The sequence below is a fragment of the Nesoenas mayeri genome, assembly GCF_963082525.1.
Source record: "Nesoenas mayeri genome assembly, chromosome: Z".
NCBI classification, from domain to species: Eukaryota; Metazoa; Chordata; class Aves; order Columbiformes; family Columbidae; genus Nesoenas; species Nesoenas mayeri.
In genome coordinates, this window is record NC_137542.1 from 26,508,616 (window position 1) to 26,532,977 (window position 24,362).

The following is a 24,362-nucleotide window of genomic DNA, read 5'->3' on the forward strand; positions in this document are numbered from 1 at the left end:
TTTAATATACTTTGTATTTTTAAATAAATGATCATTATTGTTCGCTGGTGCAAAGAGAATACCTGCAAACTCTATTTCATCGCTTACTTCGAGAAGCGCCTGCAAGCACGGCCGGTGCCCGGGGCTTCCCGCGGCGGACACGCTCCCGTGGGGCCGGGAGCCCCTGCTGCGCCCGGGGCAGCACGTCCGCACGGCTGCAGCGGCCCCACGCACCCGCCGCTGCCCACGGCGCCCAGAGCAGGTCCTGCCGTGGCGGCCGCGGGGCCTGCGGCGGGTGCCGGTGCGGGGCGCCACCGCCCCGCTCTGTCCCGCAGAGGCCGCTTTTTGGCAGAGCAGGGCGCCAGCGGCGGGGTCAGGCGAGCAGGGGCCGCCTGTCCCCGGGCTGCCCGCAGCCCCGCTTCACCCTGCCTGGGGCCGGGGGGAAGGCGCGGGCAGCGGGCGGGCGCGGCCGGCGGGAGCGCGCACAATGGCGGCGCCGGGACACGCCCCAGGCCCGCTGCCGGGCGGGGCGGGGCGCACCTGGCGGCGGCGGCCGGCGGCGGGGCAGGGCCGGGGCAGGGCCGGGGCAGGGCCGGGCGGGCCGCGGCGGAGGGCGGGGGTGGCGGGCGGCTTCCCATTGGCCGGGCGGCGGAGCCCCGCGCGGCGGCGTCTCGCAGTGCCTGCGCGCCGGCCGGGAGCGGCCGCGGCGCTGTCGCCGCCTCACAGGTCGCGGAGTGTCCGCGGCGCCGCGGCGGCAGCAGCGGGTGAGGGGCGAGGGAGCGGGCGGGGGGAGCGGCCCCACGTTGGGGGGAGGAATCCCCGCCTCGGCATCCTGCCCCCGCTCGGGGTCAGGTGCGGGGATGCCCGGGGGCTCTTGCCGCAGCCCCGGCCGCCCGTCCCGGTTCACCGGGCAACGGAGCCACGGAGGAATGCGGCGGGCGGGCGGCTGGGCGCTGGCGGCCGTGACGGCGACTGGGCGGCGGTGCGGCTGCCGGGGAAGGGGCGGGGGGCGCCGCTTTCTTCTCCCGCCGCCCGGGCGGGGGCAGGGAGGCGCCCTCCGGCCCGCGGTGCCGCTTCCTCCGCGGGGGGAAGGGCGAGGGGCGGCCGCGGCAGCAGGGGGGACGCCGCCCGACCGCGGCACCGGGCGTTCATCTCCGCGCTCCTCCGCAGGGCGCGCAGCCGAGCGCGGGGCGGCTCCGAGGCGCTGGTGATGAGGGCGCCGAGCAGGGACTGAAGCCGGCGGCGGCGAGGCGGCAACCATGACGGTGTTCAGGCAGGAGAACCTGGAGGAGCACTACGAGACGGGCGAGGACCTCGGCAGGTGGGTGCGGGCCGGCGGCGGGTTTGGGCGGGAGGAGCCGCCGCCGCTGGAGATGTCCTCGCGTTGCCTTTCCACCCGTCCGAGGGGCCCGAAGACGGGAAAGGGAGTTGGTTTTTAAGCTACGGCGTGTTTGCGCTTTTAATACGGGTCTGAGGGGGTTGTGGATTTGGGCGGTTCCGAACTGGTACTTTCTCGGCGTGGTGCCCGTCCGGGTGTGGTGCGGCGGTACCTGCTGCGCCGGGCCGCGGCGGATGGGAACGCCGGCTGCTGCACCCGGGCGGGTGGTTGAGAACGTGGTGCGTTTGTAGGACAGAAGTTTGCTTTGTGTTGGTGGCGAGGGGCTCCGTTCTGTGTTACGTGTCGGTTTTGCTTTGGTAACACGATTAAAGAAGTGGGAGAAACTCTGTGTTTCGCCAGTGGCCAAGATCGCCGTCGGAGCTGCAGTCGGCTCGGGGATGTGTTTCAGGCGCTGCAGATGAAGTGCTGCCTGCCTGAACCTTGGTTCTTGAGTGCTGTGTGGTGATCTCTTCCGACCTCAAGCTTGTTTTTTTAGTGCTTTCCGTGTTTTAAACCTGTTAGTTTAACACTGAATTGTGTTACGTGCGAGTCCTTTTATCTTCCTTCTCCCTCTTTACAGGGGAATCTGATGGCATTTGAGCACACCAGTATGGCAGAATCCTTTTCTAGTGTTCATCTCGGCGATTTCAAAGCTTAGGATCAGTGTTTAATTACCACCGCGCAGTGTATGTGTGGCAAATCATCTCATGTCTACTTGGGTGTCCCTTTCTGTTGAAGGGTCCGGTAGCAGAAAGCATTGTAAACATGTTACTGTCATAGACAGGAACTTAAAAATACAACACTGTTTCTTATTAAAAACAAAACCAACACATTATCAGAAAGTTTATTGGACTGTGTTTAAAATAAACTTTGCACCATTTATGTACAAGCTTGTTGCCATTACTCTTACAGGTACGTGACGGATGTATCATTTTCACTTAGTGTTCTGGGTTGGCGTTCTCATACATCTGGAATGACAGGCTGTGTTGGACAGTGAAGTTATGTTAACTTATTGAATGTCTTGTAAAAAAGACATGTTATCATGCTAAACTCTTAAGTTTAGGTTGTGTGGTCTCAATATTTTGTTTGGATGCATAAAATTGTTGGATTTGATTTCCATTCTTTTAGGCAACAACATGTGAAGTGTTCTGAAATTCAGTTGTAGGTTTCTGGATTCTTCAACACAGAACTATACTTATGCTTATGGACGATGATATGTGATTTACTTAATAGAAAAAAATACAGATCTAGAAGTCACCTGTTGTGGTTTTTTTTCTTAAGATTCTTCAGGGAAAAGATGATGTTAGTATGGTAATTTAGAAAGTGTTAAGGTTTATATAACCTCTCTTCTATTTATTTTAAAGGGTCAACGCAGTGTTAGGTCCCCAGTACATATTTGTGAAATAGAACAATTGCCCCTAGACCAATTACATAAGAAATATTTAAATATATGGGGAATTTCCGAACAAACGAGCTTTGGAAGTCACATGTTAGCTTCAGAACACTGTAGTGAAGACGAAGTGTTTCATTTTTACAGTATAGGGTAGTGCAAACACTGAATAATGTTATATAGTAAAAAACACCAAAGGAAAAAATAAAATCAATTTGCCAGAATATTAAGTAGTGGAGTTCAGTAAAAACCAGGTATATTAATGTGATCAGTTACAGACAAAGTATTACAGTACAGAGTTTGTTTTTATTCGTCTTAATGCTATGTAAACTTGGCATGCAATCTAAACCTATAACATTTTAAGAATTTAAAAGCGTTGATCTCTACCCTTGTTTTTTTCTTGAAAAAAAAAAAAGTAGAGAAAACTGGATGGTAAAACATTGTGAAATGTTTGTCAGGGCTTTTGCTTTAAAAATGGAATGCAGTTATTTAAAAGGGCCAAAGCTTTCACTTCAGCATCACTTTGAGAAAACAGGATTATGCCACTGCCAGTTGTTGCCATAAAAGCATAAGAGTAAGCAAATCTCTGGATAGTTGTTGTATGGTTTAGTTCAGTGGTGGTTTTAACATTTTTTTAAACTTAAATCTCCAGGGTTGATGAAATACTCTCTTGTAAATCCCATCACTTTCCATTCCTCTTTTACCCCTTAGGTAGGTTTCTCACCGTTGTGTTTGCATATAAATGTAGTTGCAAATGTCAACCCTGAGGCTCAAACTCAGAAAGCAGTGAATATTTAAAACACCTTTGACTTTAAATTTTTTTGTATTTATTTGGGAACCTGAACTGTGATTTGATACTTTAGGTAAGTAATGATGAAAGGTTTCATTTTGCAAAGTCAAATTATTTTTCCCCTTCTGAAGGAATAATGCTTCTATTTCCTCTTACTTAGCTGCAGCTGTGCAGCAAACAAGCTGAATAAATGAACAGATTATTTTTTATTGACAGAGCGGTGTGTGTGAATAAATCCTGAAGTTCCTAGGCCAACTTGCCTTTTGAGAAGACTCAGTAAAGATGCAAATACTCAGAAATCTTAATAATCTTCACTATTTTCCCTTGTAAATGATTTAGCGCTCTTTATTACCTTATAATCTGTCAGTAACAGGAATAACAAATCATTTGAATAAGAAAGTGGTCTAAGAAAGGTTTATTGCCGAAAGACAACTTTGGGTTGTGTAAATTAAAGTTTTATTTAAAACCGATGAAGGTGGTTTAAATATTGCTTGACATAAAACCTAGACTCGTTGGAAATAAGGAGAAGGGATAACGGTGTGCCTGGGCTGAAAAAAAAAATGCACTTCTTCTTTTTCTGGTGTTTCACAGTGCTTTTGCACAAAAAGTAACAAATAATCCTCGTGTTTTTACCAAAATGTTTCATTCCATTCTTTGGTTTGTTTCGATTTACGCTTGAGGAGAACAAGAAAAAAGGAACTTGGAATTGTGAATACTGACAGGATCACCCTTATTTGTCTTGCCTGTATGTGATATCTTCTGACACATTCATGGCTGATCAGGTTGGTTTATCTTAAGCTTTTGTACCAAAACAGTCTTGTAATACTTGTGGATCAAGTGTTGTTTTCAACACAGAACATACAAGAAGATTCTGCTCTTGATCATCATGCACTTTGCACTGCATACATGTTTTTTTTCTGCCTTACGTTTTTCAAGTGATGTGTCTTACTTGCATTGTTCAGATGCAGGCTACGTGCAGATGTGTTAGGGAATCACCTAACCATGAAATTTCAAGGGGTGGTAGAGATCATAATGAAAGAGCAACAAATCTATTAAAGCTATTTTGTTCATTTTCATTCTGCCTGCAGTTGCAGGTGGTGTGACTGTGCATTTTAAATACCCTGCTGCAGTGCGTTTACTTCAGTCCGCCCAAAAGACGGGAATTCAGGTTCATTAGTATTAAAAACCTCACCACGGTGAGCACGCAAGTAAAGACCTTGGAAACAGATCAAACTAATCAAAATATTTTTTCACCCTACTGTGACTGGCCTTGAGAGTTGCCACAGTACTGTGAGAAATGCAGCATAGCTTAAATGATTATGGGGAGAGGTACCCAAACAAAGCTATGATATAGATACATACTGTGTCTGTTTGTATGAACTGAAGGGATTTAGTTCCTATTCTTACAAACAGCTCCCTAACCCCATTTGTTGTTTTGTTTATTTCTTTAAACTTTTATGGGCTTTCTACAATATGTGCGGATTGTTGAAATAAAGTTTTATAATTGAAGAATGGTATTTGCATTGCCCTGTGGTTTGCGATTTTTAGATTCCTGCTGATTCAAAAAGTAGGAAGAGGTGTCTAACAGTTTTAAACTTCAAGCTTATTTGGACCTGTTTGACTCAACAGGGAAACACTTGCAACTGGTTGAATAAAAGCTGTGATGAATCTTGTAAATTTTTGAAACCGGTCTTTTTCTGTTTGGTAGCTCACTAAGCAGAGACGCTAACAGTAAAAAGCAGTAAGTTAACCCTGCTATCTAAGATATCTAATCGCTTTATCAGTTGTGAGAGAAAAATGCATAGGGAAACATGCTGAAGATACTGATAAGAAAGAAGAAGGAGTTGTGCCAATATGTATTTACAATCTGAAAAATGTTCTTTTACCTTTGAGTGTTTACTGAAATTAGACACTTTTTTTCCACCCCAGACACTGGAAACTGATTTCTGTAGTAAGCAGGGAGTACGTAGGCAGCACATACATATATATGTATATATGAGATATATATATATATGTGCACACGTTATTCACGTATCAGTTTTCAGAAATGCTGCTTTTTAGAACTGCAAAGACTGTCCATCATCCGTCCACACGTTTGCAACTGTAACTACATTGCGCTTCTGTATTGGGAGGAAGATAAAAACCCTGAACAAAAAAATACTTGGATGGCAACTAGAATTTTACCATTGTGGCACTTTGCAGGCTTGACAATCTAAAGTAATCTTGCTGGCTAGCCAATGTAATAAAATTTGTGTGAGTGTTGTCAAGCTCTGTGGTGAGATCTATAGGACGTGAAATTCTTTTGAGGTGATACTTCCTTTCAAAATGGCCACATTTAAAACCCCTGCCAACAGTCCTTATTAATGTTTTAATGTAACACTTCTTACTATGAATTATCAGATTAGAAAGTCGTATGGGGGAGGAAGGAACAATGTGAAAGATGGTCTGGTAGGGCTAAAAGTATTGCATGTAAGTTATAAAATTTTTAACTGTGATACATTGAAATTTCCAGTTTTTGTTTCCCTTGCCTCATCTCCATTGCTCCATTAAAAGGCATGTGTTAACCTTTTTCATATAGGGGTAAAATGGTTAAGTACTGAAGATGCAGAAACTCTGCGGTAGCATTTCCTGCGTTATTTGTACCGGGAGAACAATAAATACTGCAAGTACAGAACTCACTGTTTCTATAACTACATGTATGCAAATTCCATTAGGACATAATTAATTACAGTAAGTTGAGATTTTCAGGGACAAGGACCTGGGAAGGAACCCTGAAAATGCTGGCCACAAAGTCACTGTTTGAGCAGGAAACTTTGTTGGTTGGTGGGTTTGTGTGCTTTTTTTTTTTCCCCCAGAGTTGAAAGTTATGAAATTCAGATATAGCAAAGCACCCTTTCTGTGCTGTTTGTTAGCAATGTAAATGTTCAGTTGTGTCCACTCTCAGAGAAGTTGGTTATTCCATGCTTGTTCTGCAAGTCCTGGCCCTGGTGGTTGCGTGGGTACTGAAAAAGGTTCTTAACTGAAAAGCATGGTGGGAGGAATTATTCTTCTGTCTCTCAAGTCACTTTACCTCCCAGCCGTGCCTCAAAATGCCTCCTTTTTGAAACGCATAATAACCTGCAAGCTGCTGATTGCGCAGGCTGCAAGAGGCTGTCACCACACAGTGCCACTGGTGACAATTACTGCCTTATAAAATGTGCTGAGAGGTGCGCCGCATGTAAAGCACAAGGGGTGCAGATGTTTTTTGGGTATAACTGCTTGGTCCTGTGTAGTTTATTTCTCACTCTGGGGGAGAATAATGCCTGCTTTGTAGGTCTTTTAAAACGATGTGTAATTAAAACTAGAGCTTGCTGATTATTCTGTGCCTTCAGTTTAAATGCATGGATCTTTGTAAATCTAAACTCATCAGGAAGCAGATAAAAATGCTCGTCTTTGATTTCCCTTCCAGCCAGGCTCAGTAAGGCATGCTCAGTACTGGAGCTGCTATGTTAGGGGTGTGCTGAAACTTTAATTCCATCTTTCCATGCTTTGCTTCTTTGTCCTCTTTGTTTGTTAATTTTTTTGGGTTTTGTTTGTTTGTTTGTTTGTTTGTTTTTGCGTGGGGGGTTTTTTTGTTGTTTTTTGGTTTTTTTTTTTTTAATGGTTGGGGTTTTTTTCCTTCCCATTATCTCCCTTTACAGATGTTAAAATACGTCATTTGCTCTGCTGGAGCTGTGCATACTGGACAGAAACTGGCCTCTTTAGCTTAGGAAAAGGGAGGCCAAGGCTGCGTTTTTATGAGAGCCGTGTGCCAAGCTCAGTCCACGCTGTTGGCTGAAAGAAGCAGTAAGACTTTCCCCTGCTGTCTCTGTATATAGTGTTGTTGGTTGTTTTTGCTTTCTGATGCAGCGGTGCTGTCAAAGGGAAAAAAATATACCTTATATCTAATTTATGGCAGCAGTGCACACTGAGATCAGCTGAAAGTAGTGTGAAATCTCAGCCTGTGTGCCGTTGTGATTGCTTCCATAAATCGGCCTCAAGTCAAATATATAGAAGGGACACAGATAAAGAGTCACATTACTACAAAGGCCGAAGACTATAAACTGACAACAAGGAAGTTAAGGTGGAAATTGGGAGAACGATGGATGGTGCAGTTGTTCTAGAATAACCTTGATGAATTGTCGTTCCAGTTGATCACAGGCATTCAACGGTGTGTCAGTTTTTGGAGGAAATTGCGTATTTCCTGTGACACCCACAGCTGGGCTTTACAGCTGGGTGTCCTGTTTTTAACTGGCTTGATTGTCGAACCTGTGCGACTTGTTGGTACAAATTTATGTTCCAAAGAGAATGTGCCAGTTAAAGAAGTGGCTCGGTGGTTTCTGTTTCCTGGATGGTAGTGGCTTGCCCAGGAGCTCTGTCTCAAATAACACTCTTGTTTCTCAAACTGTATTTTTACCCCACTGCAGGAAGGTAGGTGACACAAAGGAGGATTATCCAGCACACCTGAAAAGTGTTCATCAAATTACTGCGCAGTGCAGTAGATCCTATTTAACCATCCCTATTTCGTGGCTGAGCTAGGCAGAAGCTGATAGAAGTGTGGACAAAGCCTAAAGGTTTTCAAGCCTAAACTATTTCATTGCGTGTCTTCATTATGCAATGAATTTTGGAGTGACATAAATGGTGTGAAATTTAGTAGAACTGGGCACAAGGGGCTGCGTGAAGGAGTCTAGCGCGGGTAGTGTCGTTAAACTCTGAGATCTCATCACTTAGGGAGTGACACAGCACAAGTGGAACCTGCACATGTTGTGGTCAGTTGTTGGGCAGCATTCCTGTTATGGAGCAGGCTAATATCAGAGATGAATTACAGAGGCAGGCATCTTCCTATTATCTTCTGCAGTATGTTGCTATGTCTTCCTTTACACGATACTCACAGTGCTCATCCTTTCAATTCAAAGAGATTGGAACTGTTTAAAGTGAAGAAGAGATGCCAAGGTGGTGAAGCTGTGGGAAGAAGCTTTTTAAGAGAGGAGACTTAGCACTTACGTTCACAGATACATCTGCAGGCTGGAAATAGAAAGGTTTCTTGCCTCCAGAAGAGTGAACTTAGGGACTTGTCTTTGAAATGAAGCCAATGTGAGCAGGGAACCTAAATTGTATCGAGACTGAGTTGTAAAATTAAAGGAAAGGATTGCATGCTACTGTCCTGGGGAAGGAGGAAGCCGGTAAGGATACACTCATTGTAAATACCTTTGATCCATTTCAACTCTCTCAGAGTTTTCAGGCATATTCTAGTCCTTGAGGATGTTGTCATTTTGTACTAAAAGTATTATATTTTTAGTGTGTTTGGTGGGCTATTTGGTTGTGGCACACATGGATGTTGGGAACAGTGTCTTGTAACAGATGTGTTTCACCCAAATCCAGAATAGTTCACATGGTTTAAGATTGCTTTAAAACAATGAGTAATTCACATGATGGCTTGCAATGTTATACTCTTGGGTTTGATGCTTTATTTCCTTCCCCTTATTCCTTCTCGATTACACAAGCAGATGTGACAGAGTTTCTGCTTCAAGAGGCAATATTGCTCAGGAGGAAACATCATTGCAGGGCTGCCCAGACCATGTGCATGTGTTGAGCACCAGCAGCAGGGCCCTTGCAGTGCAGTGGTGGACCACTCTTCACTGGAGCAAGTCCTCCCCAGTACCATCTGCCTGCAGGTGCGAGTCCATTTGTTTGTTAGGAAGCTTAGATGGTCTTCCCTGTATGTTAACATAAAGGAAAATATCTCTTACTGAGTGGTCACAAACATAAGAGGACATATCCAAAGTTTGGATATGTCACAGTCAGTGCAAATTATAATTGTGGGTGCAACATGATTGAAGTGTATAGTTAAATTGAATTTTCTGTTAAACTATGCAGAGGAGTGAGCCTTTGGAAAGGAAGAAGATTGCTTTGGGCAGCAACGTTCTGTCTATGTGCTTCTTGCTGAAACAGGGTGCTAAGTTAGCCTGTAACCAAACTGGCGTACTGGAAATATTTGATTTCCACTTTATTTGTGAGCAATTATGCTGTGTTTCTAAGTTTTCACGAGTCACTTGAGCCTTGCTTTCTGTCTGGTATGTAGACAGGCCTCTGGGCTCTTGTGTCTTTTCTTGGTGTTCTCTCAAGTATCAGTAAGTAGTTGTTGAGGTACTGGGTAGATGTGCCTGTAGAAGTGTTTGCTGAGTACCTGCTCATGTGCCATGGGAACTGCTCGTGGAGGGACGTTTTCCCCGGGTCACACAGTCTGTTGAGGCTGTGGTCGTTTGAAATTGTTATTCTTACAGGACACAGAAAAGACGTTCATTTTCTGGAGGCTTTGACTTTTAACTGTCTTGTGATTACATAGAAGCGGTCTCTCTATCTCTTATTTCTCTGTTTTCTGAAATTTTTAGTCGTGTTGTCTACAGCTTAAGAGGATTTAGCTTCATTGCTGAGATTGTCCTTCGTAATCCTGTATCTCTAAATGAGACTAAGAAAGCCAGTCCTTAAAATTTAGAATCTTATGTACTTCGTGTGTCATGTGTTATTTGGTACTGCCCTTACTTTGCTTAGTTATGTAGGCATAACTAGGTGGAGCTAACTTTTATGTTGATAATATTGTATTCTATTCTGGCATGGTTTACACCTAAATTGTTCTGCCAAGTTTAACAGAGTTTGAGGTGTGGGCTTTTTTCTTCTTCATCCACAGAGGAAAATAATATTAGTGAGTGTTTTACTTGAGTCTAACAAAGTTGTGGCTAAGAACTCAGCACTTTCAACAAAACTGGCTGTTTATGATTTCCTAAGGAGACTGTTTTTCATGGGAGTCTTGAATAGCAGTACATTTTAGCTTTCTTTTGATATCTTTCTTCTTGCTGACTCTGATTCCTTCGTTGGGACACTTGTCTCCTGTTAGGTTTAATGAAGATGATGTAGATGTAATCCCAGGGATGGATATTTCACCTTGTCACATTCTGCTTTCTTTACCTTTTTTTTGTTTGTGTGTGTGTGTGTGTGTGTGTGTTGGTGTTTTTTGATTGATTGGTTTGGGGAGGGGCGGGTCCTGCTAGCATGTATTTCAAACACTTTGGTATGGTAGTTAGGACTTGTTTGGTATATTGTCTGTCTGGCATTATTTCCTGATCTCCATGAGCACGGCCATCTGCGCAGAACTACTGTTGATTCCTTGAGGAAGGAAAGCACATCAGGGAATGGCTTAGTTCCTTATGTCTCATCTTTTCTCATTGCTTTTTATTTGAAAGGGCCTTCGGATACTATTTACTTCACATTCCTGCCTAAAAGAAGGATCGCTTTTCCTTCTTTTGTTGCCAGTTATAACATTAACTGGAGGACGAACCATTCCAAATTATATCTTACACAGCTGGTCCGGTTGTGCTGGGTGCTGACTCGAGGCGCCAGCCCGTGTGCTCGGTGCCGGGCAGGGGTGGCTGGCTGGGACCATGTGGAAGAGCTGCTCTGAACTGGGATGCAAAACCTGACTGTCCATCAACCCTGGACAACAAGACTGGTGACTGCACAGTCTGAGTATGTTTTCCCGCGGCCGCAGCCGTGGGGTAGCCAGACAAGCCATTCTTTGCGTGGAGGTCATAGAGTGCACCCTGGGATAATTTTTTTTAAAGTGCTCTAAATTCCTAAGTGCCCAAGCTTGTCTGCAAGAGTGAGTAGTTGTGAATAAAGGCTGAAGAGCTGAGGAAGCGGACAATTATTTGGCTGTGAGTAGCAGCTCATAAAACCACAAAGTATATGGACAGTTGCTAAGGCGCTTGGTATGAGATTTATGTATATCATACAAACCGTGCTTTGTTTGTAATGCTGCGTCTCCTTAAAAAGCTGTCTCTGGTTAAGGGAAAGCAGTATTTTCATCACTGGCTCAATCTTTCTGGCTTAAATCATGTGTTTATAGATTGTGTTGCTTGGTGAATTTCTCATGTATTTAGCTAGCATCAAATTAATAATTGGAGGACAAAAACCTGGAAATTTCCTCACACAAAAAGTGACTTTGCTGTCTTCTATGGAGTACAAGCTTAAGGTTGTACGTTTCTCCATGTGCTCCGGTACTGGAAGGTTAGTGAGATGCTTGTGGACTTCACAGTGATTGTTCATACCTGATGGGAAGTAATGAAATGTGATGAAATCCATTCCACATCTTTAACTGTATCGTTTCTTGGGAAAGCTGAATCACGACTAGTTTGGGGCTCTGCTTCTACTTTTCAGTGGTTAGATTTTACCCTTTTTCTAGCAAGTGTTTGATGAATACTCCATTACCACATTAAATGTTTTTTCTAATATACTGAAAAAGCAACATTTTCTTCCATTAGCATCATTTAATGTGTCTAACAGGTGCAGCTGTGCTGTGAATGTCATACATTTGTGTATTTTGTATTTGTGGCCATTCAATGTAGTTATTTTCTAGAGTGGCAATCTGCATAGAAATGCTGCCTAGAGGCACACTGTTATTGCTTATTAAGATCATAGGTCATATGCTATAAAACAGGGAGGTTCTGAAAAGGTGAAATAAAGAGAAGTTGCTCATTATGATGAAAGAGTGAATGGCATAACTGAGATCTGATAAGCATTATCACTGGACTCTTCCTCCACAAGCTGAAGAACAAACACCCTCTTTGAGTGTGGTGCAGAAGAGAAGCAGAAAGCTCAAAACATTCTATTTATGAAACAGTAGCAAAACCAGTCTCTGGCATTACCAAAACTGAATGTTTGTTCTTTTGTTTTAATATTCAGCCCAGACTCCTGGTTTAAGAATTTTGAGCAAGTGGTAACGGAGCTTTTATGTTCAGTTCTGAGTCAGATGTACATCACATACATCTTTTAACATTTAGCAAGACTGGCTTGTGATTTAATGTTAATTGCTGAGCTGGTTCACGAATCTCATGAAAAGCCCAAATGAAGGGGAAAATGAAGTACTAAAGAACAACAGAAGCAGTAAGACTCGAACTCTGACATTAAGCACTGGCATGGTATATTATGTTCTTTATTTATATGGGTATGTACTTAGGCATTGATCATTAAGTACCTGTACGTGCAAGCTGCTTTTTAGTACCGTAAATGGCAGTAAGGGTAGCACTTGCTTTGAAAATCTGCATTTCTCTGCATTGTCCCACCTTCTTTCTGGCTTTTTCTTTTCCATCATAGATGTAGTTATTACTTGAACTGTTTACAAGTGTGAGCACTCTGCTATTCATATTATAAAATGTTTTCTGAAAAGGCTTTAGCAGATGTAGATGTGTACAGACCAAATGGTTTTCAGCAAGCTCCAGCCCAAGCATCATTAATAGGAAATGGCTGGCATCCAGCTGCCTTGGAAGTTTCACAGCCATACATATTCCCCCAGCTTATAAAATAAATACCACTACATCTCAGCACAGACTTCATGTTGGTATTTCAGACCATCCTATCTATGAGTAGACTTCTGTGTGAAGCATTTTCTTGAGTAATTGCTTGAGTAAATAGGATAATACCTAGTTCTTCATATTCTGTAGTTTCATTAATCACTTAAGTGCTTGTGTTGAGGGACTTGGAGCATGGGACCTTTTCACGTTTTCACTTTTCTGTTGTTACTGTTTTTACCATCTCCACATTTTACAGGGATGATATGTGTGTGCATAGACTGAATTAACTTTCATGCTGGTTGTATACATCTTACGTTTGTCACAATATAACTGACACCACATAGGTGTATTGACAAAGGACCAGCTCCAAAGTCCTCTAGAGCAGGTTACTACCTTTCCCCTTTTGTTACAGTGTTATCAATGCACAGGTCAAAGCTCAGTTACTTGGAAGTGTTCTGGCAGGGGATCTACAGAATACCAAGGTTTAGTCAATCTGACACTACACTTGTGTATTTTGTGACCTGTGGAGAGACAGTGAGAATGTGAAAGTGTGGTTGAGCACTGCTGTCACCTACGTGCTAGGAAGCGGAGAGCTCTTGAGCTTTGCAGTATGGTTTAGTTTTGTATTAAAAATACAAATTAAAATAGAAAAAAAAAGGGAGATTGAACATACCATGGAGAAGACTGTGTATAAATTTAAGTGTTCAAACTGTATGTATAATACCTGTACACTTAGGCCATCTCACTGAAAAGTAATCATATGGTAAAATGAGTTTTCAACAAGGACCTATGAAATTTTTTTTCTCTCTCAAGAAGTGAGGAGTTTTACAGCTCTTAAAGAGACCAAGTCATAGCACTTAGATGTTATGCTTTTGCTTACAAAGGAAGAGCCAACAGCTTTCCCTTCCCTCCCCCAATAACGTTGTAATTGCTGTTCCTGCCTAGGCAATAACTGCATCAGAGAGCAGGAAAAAAAAAATAGTGTCTGGCCATTGCTCAGCCTCTTGTATAAAGTTTCAGTGATGTTGATAACTTGCATTTCTTGTCTCGTCTACTGGCACAGTGACAAGCACGCATGTCTGGTGTTACCCGGACTGTACAAGTGAATGCTGGATAGATAATATGAAACTGAAGACAGAGCTGAATTGTTTATATACACACAGGAAGCAGGGAAGGTTTTGTCTGTGCCTGTCTGGTGTTTGCCTCTCACCCAACTATTCTAACCGTTCAAAGCACTATAAAATGCAGGAAAGAGAATTGAGTTCTTCAGCTACTTTCAGACTTAAATAGTTCGGTCAACTTCTTATAGCAATCTGTAAAATTGTTAGTATGTCTTTGTTTTGTGTCTACAGTAATTTGTGGGTTTTCAGGAGGAAATCCAACAGCAGCTAGGAAACACTGATGTTCTTCCTTGCACCATACTCTGCGTACTATTACCTTAAATAATCCTTAAAAAATTCACACTTGATGCTGAAGTTCTTTCTTATTAGCAAGTGAATTTTACTGTCACTATGCTATTCCATAGGCTAGAATGGATCATGAAACCTTCAGTAAAGCTTCCAGCTTTTTCAGTGTGCCTTCTCTTCTGAACATCTGCTGCCAGCATAGGCCCAGAGTACTTTATTCATTCAAATTTGCATTCCAAAACCAAGATCTGAATAGGAGAAAAAAATCTGACATCAGAATTCCTGCTCATGCAAGAGAAACGGTTTTTTAAAAAAAAAACAGAATTACAGAACTCTGTAAAAGCATGTAATATCTCTGTGTTCTGGTTAACAGCAACAAAAATCTGCTTATTTTCCAGACTATTAAGCCACATCAATCCATTGATAAAAGCGTAATTCAGAGTGAACAAGACAGTACTGGTGAGCACATTGATGTACAGTAGTTCCTTTTTTTTTCCTAGTTGCAGCTTGTAACTTGGAACAACATTTTTTCTATTTGTACACCGATGCTAGTTTTTCAGAGCCAAGAATGTCTCTTTCATACACTATAAAAGTTCTAGCAACGGTGCAGCTCCTCGGTCTGGCAAGGGCTTTGTACATGGTTGAGAATTAAAATAAATCATTCTACTCCTTTTCTGCCTCATCTCCTCCCCTGCAAGCTTTCATTCCTTGACCTTCAGCTGCACTATAACTAATTTTCAAGAGCACGATTTGACCTAATTGCTTAGCAGAGTATGATCATGGCGAAATCACATATATTGCCTGCTAACCCTGTGATCATAACTTGTTTAAATTCATGTGCTCCTTTGAGAGAAGACGACCACATTGATGGAAGGAAAGGCGGTGTGCTGGCACTCTCTGAGGAGGATTTAGCAGCTAGCTGCAAGATCTCTCCTTTCTCTTTCTTCCATTGTCTGAAATCCCATTGTTAGTGCCACCTTTTCTTCTTGAAAACCCTTATGCTTCATGCTGCATGGCACTTAAGAAAGAAGGCAGCAACTCTTGAATCTGTGCCTGGTTGAATCATGAATCCGCATTTTCTCCAAATGAAAAATACCTGGTTGTGCATTCCTGCATGTTGTTCCTTAAAAGGCTTACGTGCAGGCACAGCGGAAATTCGAAATGCTCTGATGATTTGGAAACAGATAAATAGTAAGAGAACGTAAGACAAAGTGAAGAGGAGATGGAGTGGTATCTGTTAAGTCCTTTGTCCTGGAAAACTTCAAAGCACAGCAACAAGCAGAAGTGGTGGGAAGAGAGGGAGCGCAACTGGCTCCTGTCCATGTGGTGCCATCCTTACCTGCACGTCGTTGAAACCTTCAGCCATCTTTTCAGTACTGGTGGCACTTTCTCTATAGCTATCAGGGCCATCTCTAAAAAAACCCCAAAGCCATAGGCTGCCTCAGAGCAAATCCTTCATCTGTTGAAACATGCATTTCCTGCTACTGCTGGTCACAGTGATGAATGTGGGTCTGCACTGTGAAAACTCTTAACATGCTTCTCGTTCAAGCTCAGCATAATGGCAACATAAATGAGAGTCAAGTCAAGAGATGTTTTCTCTGACTCCTTTGTGAGGCAGATGGAAGTAAGTTCTGAATTCCTTGCATGTGTCTACCGGTACTGAAACAAGTCCCAAATTAAGTGGAGATGCAGGAGTTTTTCTAGCCTGTGGAACAGCATAGTGACAGTAAAATTCACTTGCTAATAAGAAAGAACTTCAGCATCAAGTGTGAATTTTTTAAGGATCATTTAAGTTAATAGTATGCAGAGTATGGTGCAAGGAAGAACATCAGTGTTTCCTAGCTGCTGTTGGATTCCATAGCTAAATAAGTTAATTGTGAGCTATTAATTTTTACCTTTTCAGGGAGGACCAATTGTGCACCTGTAGCAGACTTCTCTATCACTGTGCATCTCCTGCTGAATTCAGAGCTTGTCTGTTCCAGCATTTGGTAGTATCTTTCATGCTTTATGCCTCAAGAAAGCAAGCTGAGGTGGGGGAGCTCTTCTGACTGTCATTTTCAGTTAAAAATTAGAAAGCAAACTACAATGATTTTTTTGTTGTTGTTGTTTGTTTGTTTGTGTTCCAGTATTAGTAATCCCATTTTTTCTGTCTTTTTTTGTAACTACTTTAAATATATATATATTGAGGGCGGGAGGGAAGGTGACGGATCCTTCAGATGTCACATGTGAACTGTATGCCATGTGTTGTGAAGGATGCGTTTCAAATTAATATTCTTTTTATGCAATTTTATGGGCCTGTAATTTATACTGTAAGGTTTTACAGCCCACAATCCTTGACTATACAACCTTAAGCCCTCCTGTATTAGGTAAGGTCTTTTGGAGGTAATGAGAGTTAAAGGTAAATGAGAATATATTTGTGTGGGATCTTACTCATTTTCTTCTTAAAAACAAGGGTGGAGGGGAAGAGGAAAAAGACTTGGTGTGCCTGTTTGTGGAGACATACAGGATGTATGGTCTTTGGGTTCCTGTACTTGTTTTTTCTTCCATTTTTACCCCACACATAGATTGTATTATAATTGGCGTGTTTCAAGAGGTCTTGTGTTTAGTCAGCTGCATAAAATGGCTTAATAATAAAGTTCTGTTCCCTCATCCAATTCTCTTTCTCATTTTGGGGGATTATGAATTTTTAAAAGCCTTTGAAGCTGTCCCATTCGAATGCAGCTTTCTTACATCTACTAAGTGATGTTATCTTTAATAACGTTTATGTGCTTTTTGTGGATTCTCAAGAATGACAAACTCTGCTGACAAAAGAGGTACCGCATAGATACAGTTTCTCAGCTACAGTTACAGCTGAAACACTGGAAAAAATAAGATAATGTGACACTTCTTGAGCTGAGAATTGAATCCATTCTTTAGGTAAACGGATGAGCTTTATTAATATGGTACTTAATATCACTCTGGTGGTTATAAAATGTGCATGCATGTGTTTGGGTGGCAGGTACCTGCATGAAGGTAGCAGATAATGCACATTTTTCACATGCACCAGGTAGCCTTATGCTGGAGAGCAGGTTTACTCTGGTTTTACAGTAGGTGTATGTGATGGCTGTGTGCTTGTGCAGTGTGGAACAGGGCGCTTGCTCTGACAAAACTGAAGCAGAGCTGTTGCTGCTGCTCCCCCCACCTTTTCAGTCGCTTCCCTGTGTTTCAAGGCTGCACAAAGAGAGGCTAGTTAATCTTTGGAAAGCTTAGACCACGTTGTTAAGTGTATTTGACAGCTTGTTTATATGTGTAGTTTTATTTGGATCAATTGTTTTCTACCCTTTCTTCTCCATTCTCTTTCTTCCTCATTGTATCAAGGTTCAGTTGTTTCTGTAAGGTATTAGAAACAACACATCACTGCATTCTGGCCTGTGTCTTGGCTGTTATCTTGGTTTGCATTTGGTTTTTTTGTCCTTCACGCTTTGCCAGCTTGTGTCTTGCTTCCTGCTGCCTGTTGGATTTTTTTTTCCTGGATTTTATCTCCACGCCTCAAAATCTACCATGCTGTGCTTATTCACTTAAACACGCAGAAGTTTGGATTTTTCAGGATATTCATAGTCATAAAAGGATGGCAACGTCTTCAGTTTCAGTCTACAAGTGTCTCAATTTGTGATCTGCTCTTAGCCTTTGTCCAGCATCCTGACTGTACCATCTGCCTCAGAAAGTTGTCTTCTGTGGTTCCAGGCGCACCTTGATACATGGTGAACTCTCATAAATTGGTTTTTCTGGTGTTTTTTTTTGTGCAGTCATGGCTGTTTTAGCAGAATGTTACTGGAATACCATTACTTTGGCTTAAAAAGCTGTTGAAACAACAGTGATGCTGGGATCATTAGTATCAGAAGACATCTTACAGTGAATTCTTGCATCCATCTTAGTTAACATTGCTAATTTTTAGTATTTATCTTGCTTATGCATATGTAACTGCGATAGAAAGTTTCATTGCTCTGTAGCCATTCAGATTTTTTATTCTGAAAATCGTGTGGTAACTTTTTTTAAATAGGGTAAGAAGATGTTGAGAAAAGAATTAGCATAATTGTCTTAACATTTTTTATCTGCAGGTACTTTTGAGAGGCCATTGAAGGTCAGTTTACTGTCTCTTGCTATTTTCAATAGCTGCATAGCTTTCAAGCTCTTTTTTAGGTGTTTAGGATGTGCAGTCTTTTGCGTTTTACGTTAGAGGAGGTTACTCTGAATGTGGTTGAAGAACTCTTTCACAGATGGGTCTGTAACGTGGCCTAATTATCTGATTATAATGGAGCAACTATTGAATTAATCTCTTTCTTTGAAGACACCAAAGTTGGTCCTGCATACAATCTCACTGTTGTCCATACAAAACTTCCTGCTGAAATTCCCAAGACCCCAAGCTGCACAACAATACTTTTCTGGGACAAGAAAACTGCGTAGTTAACAACTAGATATTTGTTATATTATGCATTTCTGCTGGGTTTTAGGTTATAGGGACAAATGTAGGTTTTGACCATTCTCCTCACTTGAAGTGGCCTCCACAGCCATAGCAATGTGACCCTTTTGTTTTCTGTGGAATTTGGATGTAGTTTGCCAGCAATGAAAGCTGCTGAAAATGTTTGATATTAACTGCACTTCTTAACATATGTAGTTTGGTGCTACTGCTGGAAAGTTAGTCTAGCAAAGTGCAGTGTTTTCAATTCTGTCCTCTCAGCCTCATAATTCAGAGAGGAAGTCATCTGCAGGGAAAATTTTCAGACATCTTTGGGGTTTTTTTGATCTGTATTAATTCAAAACAGCTTATATTTAGTTTTAGGTAATCCATATCTTGAAATGCCCTACATAAAAATAAAATTTGATGTTTCCAAAATAGTATCCCAAATGTAATGAACTAGCTATAACTTATTTCAGTTTTATTTCTTAATCTGACAGTAATTAAATTTCTGTAGTTGGAAGAAACTGAGCACTATGGAATAGTACTGGAGCTTCCGACTGAACTCCATGTAACTCTTAGTAAATCTCTCCTTAGTCACATCATATCGCATGACAAAAAACCTCACCTTTGGCTTCGGGGGAGCTCATATGCCACCTCCAAAATATCTCCTCTGACTTCTCTCTCTAGTGTTAATGATTAGGATATGACTGGCCAAGCAGAAGACTTGTGTTAGAGGTTTTGCTATCATGAATGAAAACTGAAAAGAAAATGAGAACTCCATAAATATTTGTAAGCAACCTTTTCTTGTTGGTTTGTTGTTTTTTTTAATAGTATAAAATAAGTTGAAGACAATATTGGATATATGTATGTTCTCGTCTGCCTACTTTTCCAAGGTCTCTTCTGCCTCTTTTAATCTCTTCTGCCTCTTTTGAAGTACTGTCTTTCCAAGTCTAGTTGCAGGATACGGGGCAATGTTGGCTTGACAAATTTCAGCTCACTGTTACTTCATCCTAGAACTTGTGGTAGCACTTTCCTCCATGACTTGGGCGAACACTTTTCTTGAAAACTGTCTTTTAAACCAGATCATTGGGCATTAATGGTTAGAAGTAAATTGTGATTTTTATAAGATCAGTTGAAGAAGAGGTGTGACAACAGGAACAAGTAGTTGGGCGTGCAGATGGATAGATAAGGTGTACCAAAACGTTTTTGCACCAGTTTCACCATGAGATAGAGGAGGAACATGTTGGAGACCCCTTCTGCAGTCCTGTATGCTGCAGAATTGTCGCTGTGCTAGCAGTCCAGCCCAACAGACATGTAAAGTGTATGATGTTACTGTGAAGATTAGTTAAACTGAATTATGGAAAAATACTATGATGGGAAGATGATGATAAATTGCATAGACTAGTTTCCTGTTGTTGTTCTCCATAGTACTGCTTTTTAAACTAATTTTATGTCCTCTCCTGATTTACTGAAGATGTTTGTTTAATGCGTGGCCTACATAAACTCCATCTTTAGAGCAGAGCTTTAGAAGTCAAAACAGCTACTACTTGCCCTGCTTTCGTCTTTGGAGTTCCAGTGTTGGCCTGTTTTGTGTTGCCTTGGTGGTGCTGACTGAAGGTTATTTCTTCTGCTGGTCATGTGGCAGACAAGGAAAAGAGTTACAGCATTATAGCACAAAAAATCATGTGAGGCTAGAAGAAGAGTGACTATTTCTTGGTAGTGGTCTTCTTTCCACGTGGTTGTGGGTTTTCTGTAACATCTTCAGAAGAGGGCTGTGTCCCTTGTGCTCACTGTAATTCCATTACCCTTTGTTCTTGTGGTCATGAGAAATATATGCAGAAACACAGCTATTGCTAGCGGTAGCATCTATAGCCTGCTGAGCAAAGATCATGTTTTTCACGTGGGTGCAGCTTCAAGCCGTTCTTGTCATCTGGTTTCATCTTATCGTCACTTTCTCACTGTCTTCTTTCAGCACCACTGTGAAATGTTTGTGTGCAGGGTTGTTTACAGCTGCGTGGTAAATTTTCAGCTTCCTGTAAAACTGCTGCTGTGTTGCATCTTCCAAAAGGACATGGATTTTTGAGGAACCTTTTGTTGAGAGGGGTTTGTACTTGCGGTGAAGACAGTTTGTGTCTGCATCCGTGGCAAAAGTTGTGTCTGGACACTTGCAGCAATGCCTGTGCTTTTCCTGTTCGCTACCAAGTGTAAGCCTGAAACTCACACACCTATCAGGATTTCACCTTGTTTACTCAAATATTCTTTGAGACAAAGCTCAAGATAAACTTCCTCTGATGCTGAAGGGGTTTTTATTTCTGTGCTTTGAGAAAGCTTTCAAAAAGAGCAATAAATATCTTAGGTTGAACCTAGTGAGAGTGACAGTGAATTTAAGCCTCGGAGGTGTTATAAAAGACGTGAGGTTCACTGGTGTGTCTGTTGTTGTTGCCAAGGTCATGAAAAGCAATTTGGAAGCTTTTCTGAGTCTTTGGCTGTGATTGTACAGTTCCAGATGGGAAGGTGTTTGGGGATTCCGTGTTCATTTGACAAGACTTCCATGTCAAGCCTACAAGTTGATTTTTGACTGCCAACCCCACAGTAGTTGCTGTGTGCTATGGCAGCTGAGCTCTGCTCTCGGTCTCTGTCACCACCAACATGCTGTCACTTCAATTTCGTTCCTGCCAGCTAGAAATCCTTACAATTACTCTTGGAGTAACACCTGTGCAAACTCCTTAATTGCAAGAAAAATTTCACCAGTGTCACTCTAGGAAAAAGAAAGAGAGCTGTCTTTATTTGGCGAGCTAGTGCTTTTCTACTTCTGGCAATCCTTCTTAGTTTTTACTTTCTTTTTATTTCCCTAAAACTCGTGTTGCTTCTGGCACATTGTTGGTGTTCAGCTGTGAGGAAGCTGTGGCACTAAACCAGCTCTTGCTGAGAGTATGAGAGAAACACCTGAGCTGTGCGGGAAGGTGGACTTGACATAAAACTGTTTCTCTGCCAGTGCAAACTCAGGTGCCACCACATTTTCTGGATAGGCTACCAACACCATGGCTGGCTTTCGTTAATTTTTTTGTGACTGCTGAGGAGTGTGCCACATATGTTTGCTCGTATCTTGGCACAGTGGATGTACTGTACAGGTTTCCATAACAAAGCAGTGACAGTCCATCCAGAATGCTGTTTGCACACCATCACTCTTGCCTTGACATGTGAGGCGTTTCACCCCCAAGCATGAGACAGCTGAGGGCAGTAGAAGATACCAAGACTTTCTGGGGACCTGATCTTGCTTGATCTCTTTGGGCAAATGTGGTTTGGTTTTTGGCCCCATACCCTTGAACTACGTAGCGATAAGAGTGTGGCAGTTAGGAACCGCGCATACCAGGACGTAAACAGAAATTCACGCAGAGGCAGAGATCTTGTTCAGGAAGGAGCGCAGAGCCTGGCCAAGCCGAGAGCTGACCTAGGCCTAGCCTACCTTCTTTATTCACCATTGGCAATTTATAGGATTTACAGGTACGGGCCTGGACTAAGATGTTTACAAAAAGGTGCTCTTCCACTAATTGTCATTAAGAACACACTAAACTCATGTGATGTTTGTCTCACTTGTTTTTCCACTCACTCACAGACCAGGCCCAAGGACATTCACACATCCCATGCACTTGGAGGCGGTTATCTGGCCCGAGATACCATTCTCACGAGTCTGGGCTATAACTTTTTACAATTACAAGAAACGTACTTCAAAGTAATCTCTCCAAGGCCCTTATATATTGTTATGTTAGTATTATGTCTTTGACCATCCAGATGGTCATGTTTGTATTGATCTTCCTTTATCATCCAGGTGGCTGGAACCGCACATCTTGCTTTCCCACATTTTGCTTTCCAACAATAGAGTGGTTGTCCCTGTTGTGGGAGGTGCATGCTGCCCCGGGGCCAAGGGCCACAGTCTCACCAGAGCAGCCGTGACAGTGGAGACCTGCCCATGAGACACACACTGCATTCCCCAGTGCTCTCTGTGGTCACCCCAGCAGGAGGGAGCAATTTGGGGCCAGTACCAACCCTATCTGTGTGCCACCTCCTTGCTGCTGGTGGAGGGGCCTGCTGCAGGACCCCCAGGGGTGACACTGGCTCCCGCAGCTCTCCATCCACACCAAAAAAGGGCAGCATTTTCTGGCATCCATCATTTTGGCACTTGGTGAAATTGACTGAGCAGCCAAAGCAGTTTTGGGAACACTGTGGGGTAGAGGGATAGCAGGGAGAGTTTTGCACCCTGAGCAACTGAGAAGCAGAAACACGAGGTTTTCCTGAGGCAGGTTGCTGAGATGGCATGAATAGGGAGGGAGCCATCCTACGAAACACCGGGCTGTCCCCCAGGTTCACAGATCTGCACCCAAGTGCTGACCTATGGGGCAGCCACTGCTGCATTCTCTGTCTGGGCATGAGACCTTTACGGGAGGTTAAACAAGAAAATGCTGCTCACCAGACTCTGCCTCCGGCAGCACAGGTTTTCTTGCCAAGTACAACAAGGCCATCTTAAAAGACCTCTTTCCCCACAACAAAAAAGGACAATTAAAATTTGTTGTTCTTCATCAAACTATTCTGCAAGGTCAGCTGTAGCGAATGCACCACCACGCTGATCTCTTGCTTTCTTGTAGTTCCTCATTGACACTTTTTCCCCTTGTAAAGAGCTGAGAGAAGCCCCCCATCAGAGCGATTTTTCTTTGTCTGACACTTTAACATGAAAAAGAACAAAATGAAGCATGACACTGGGGGAGAGTGCATTGTGCTGGCCTTCCTGAGACAATTTGTATTCAGCTGAGGAGCTGGCGGCAGGAAGGGCAGGCTGCGTTCAGCTCCGTGGCATGGGGGTACGTGCACAGAGCTGTCGAGGTGCGTGGTCATCAAACATAAAGCTTTTTACAGATTTGTGCTTCTGTGAAAGAAACAATAGCAGTCCCTGCTACAAGAAACCAGTCAGTGCTAAAGAAACCTTATTCCATGTAACATTTCAAGTAGATGCAACTTATGCAGATGAATGCTGCTCTATGACAGAAAAAAGGAAGTAAATGCATAAATGGAATGTGTTCTTGAGGCCAAAATAAAATGCCTCTGTGAACTGGCTTTGCAAAAATCAGTTTCAGCTCTGCTTTCAATACCAGAGCGTGAATCATTTCTGTCCTTTTCCTTGGGGAATACACCTTCGTCAAGATGGCAATAGATACAAGAAAAATTCAGGAATTAGTGTTGTGTAATATTTGAAGTCTTTACTTGAAAAGTCTGTATCTAGAAAATCAAAGATCAAAGTAAGCTGTGGCTTGTGAACTGAAATACTTCAGGATTGTCTGTCATTTTTTCCGTGTGCAAAAATTTGTAGTAACTAGAACAAATATATCTTCCATAAGGCAGGCTGTCCCTTGAGGGCAACTTGTTGTATTAGAATACCATGTAATACAGAAACATCTGACCAGAACTTTCCAAGGAGAGCTTGGAAATTAATTCAAAAGAGTTCAAAATTAATCAAAAGCTCTTCGTACCCCTCCAGCATGTCAAGAGCACTCCTCCCTAAGCTTGTGAGATCTATTAGAGTTAGCACTTTTGGGAAGTGAATTTCTTGTGGTATTTTTGAGG

At 42.6% G+C, this 24,362-nt stretch overlaps 1 protein-coding gene across 1 annotated transcript in view; it reads left to right on the forward strand.

The window, feature by feature from the left end:
- Window positions 1-1,238: 1,238 nt before the first annotated feature.
- Window positions 1,239-24,362, forward strand: part of DAPK1 (death associated protein kinase 1) — a gene marked incomplete at both ends in the record, with an annotated part of 89,252 nt that continues 66,128 nt past the window's right edge. Inside the window, one exon of the mRNA XM_080362361.1 lies at window positions 1,239-1,300. Coding sequence (XP_080218487.1) covers window positions 1,239-1,300 — 62 coding nt within the window. The remainder of the gene's footprint in view (window positions 1,301-24,362) is intronic.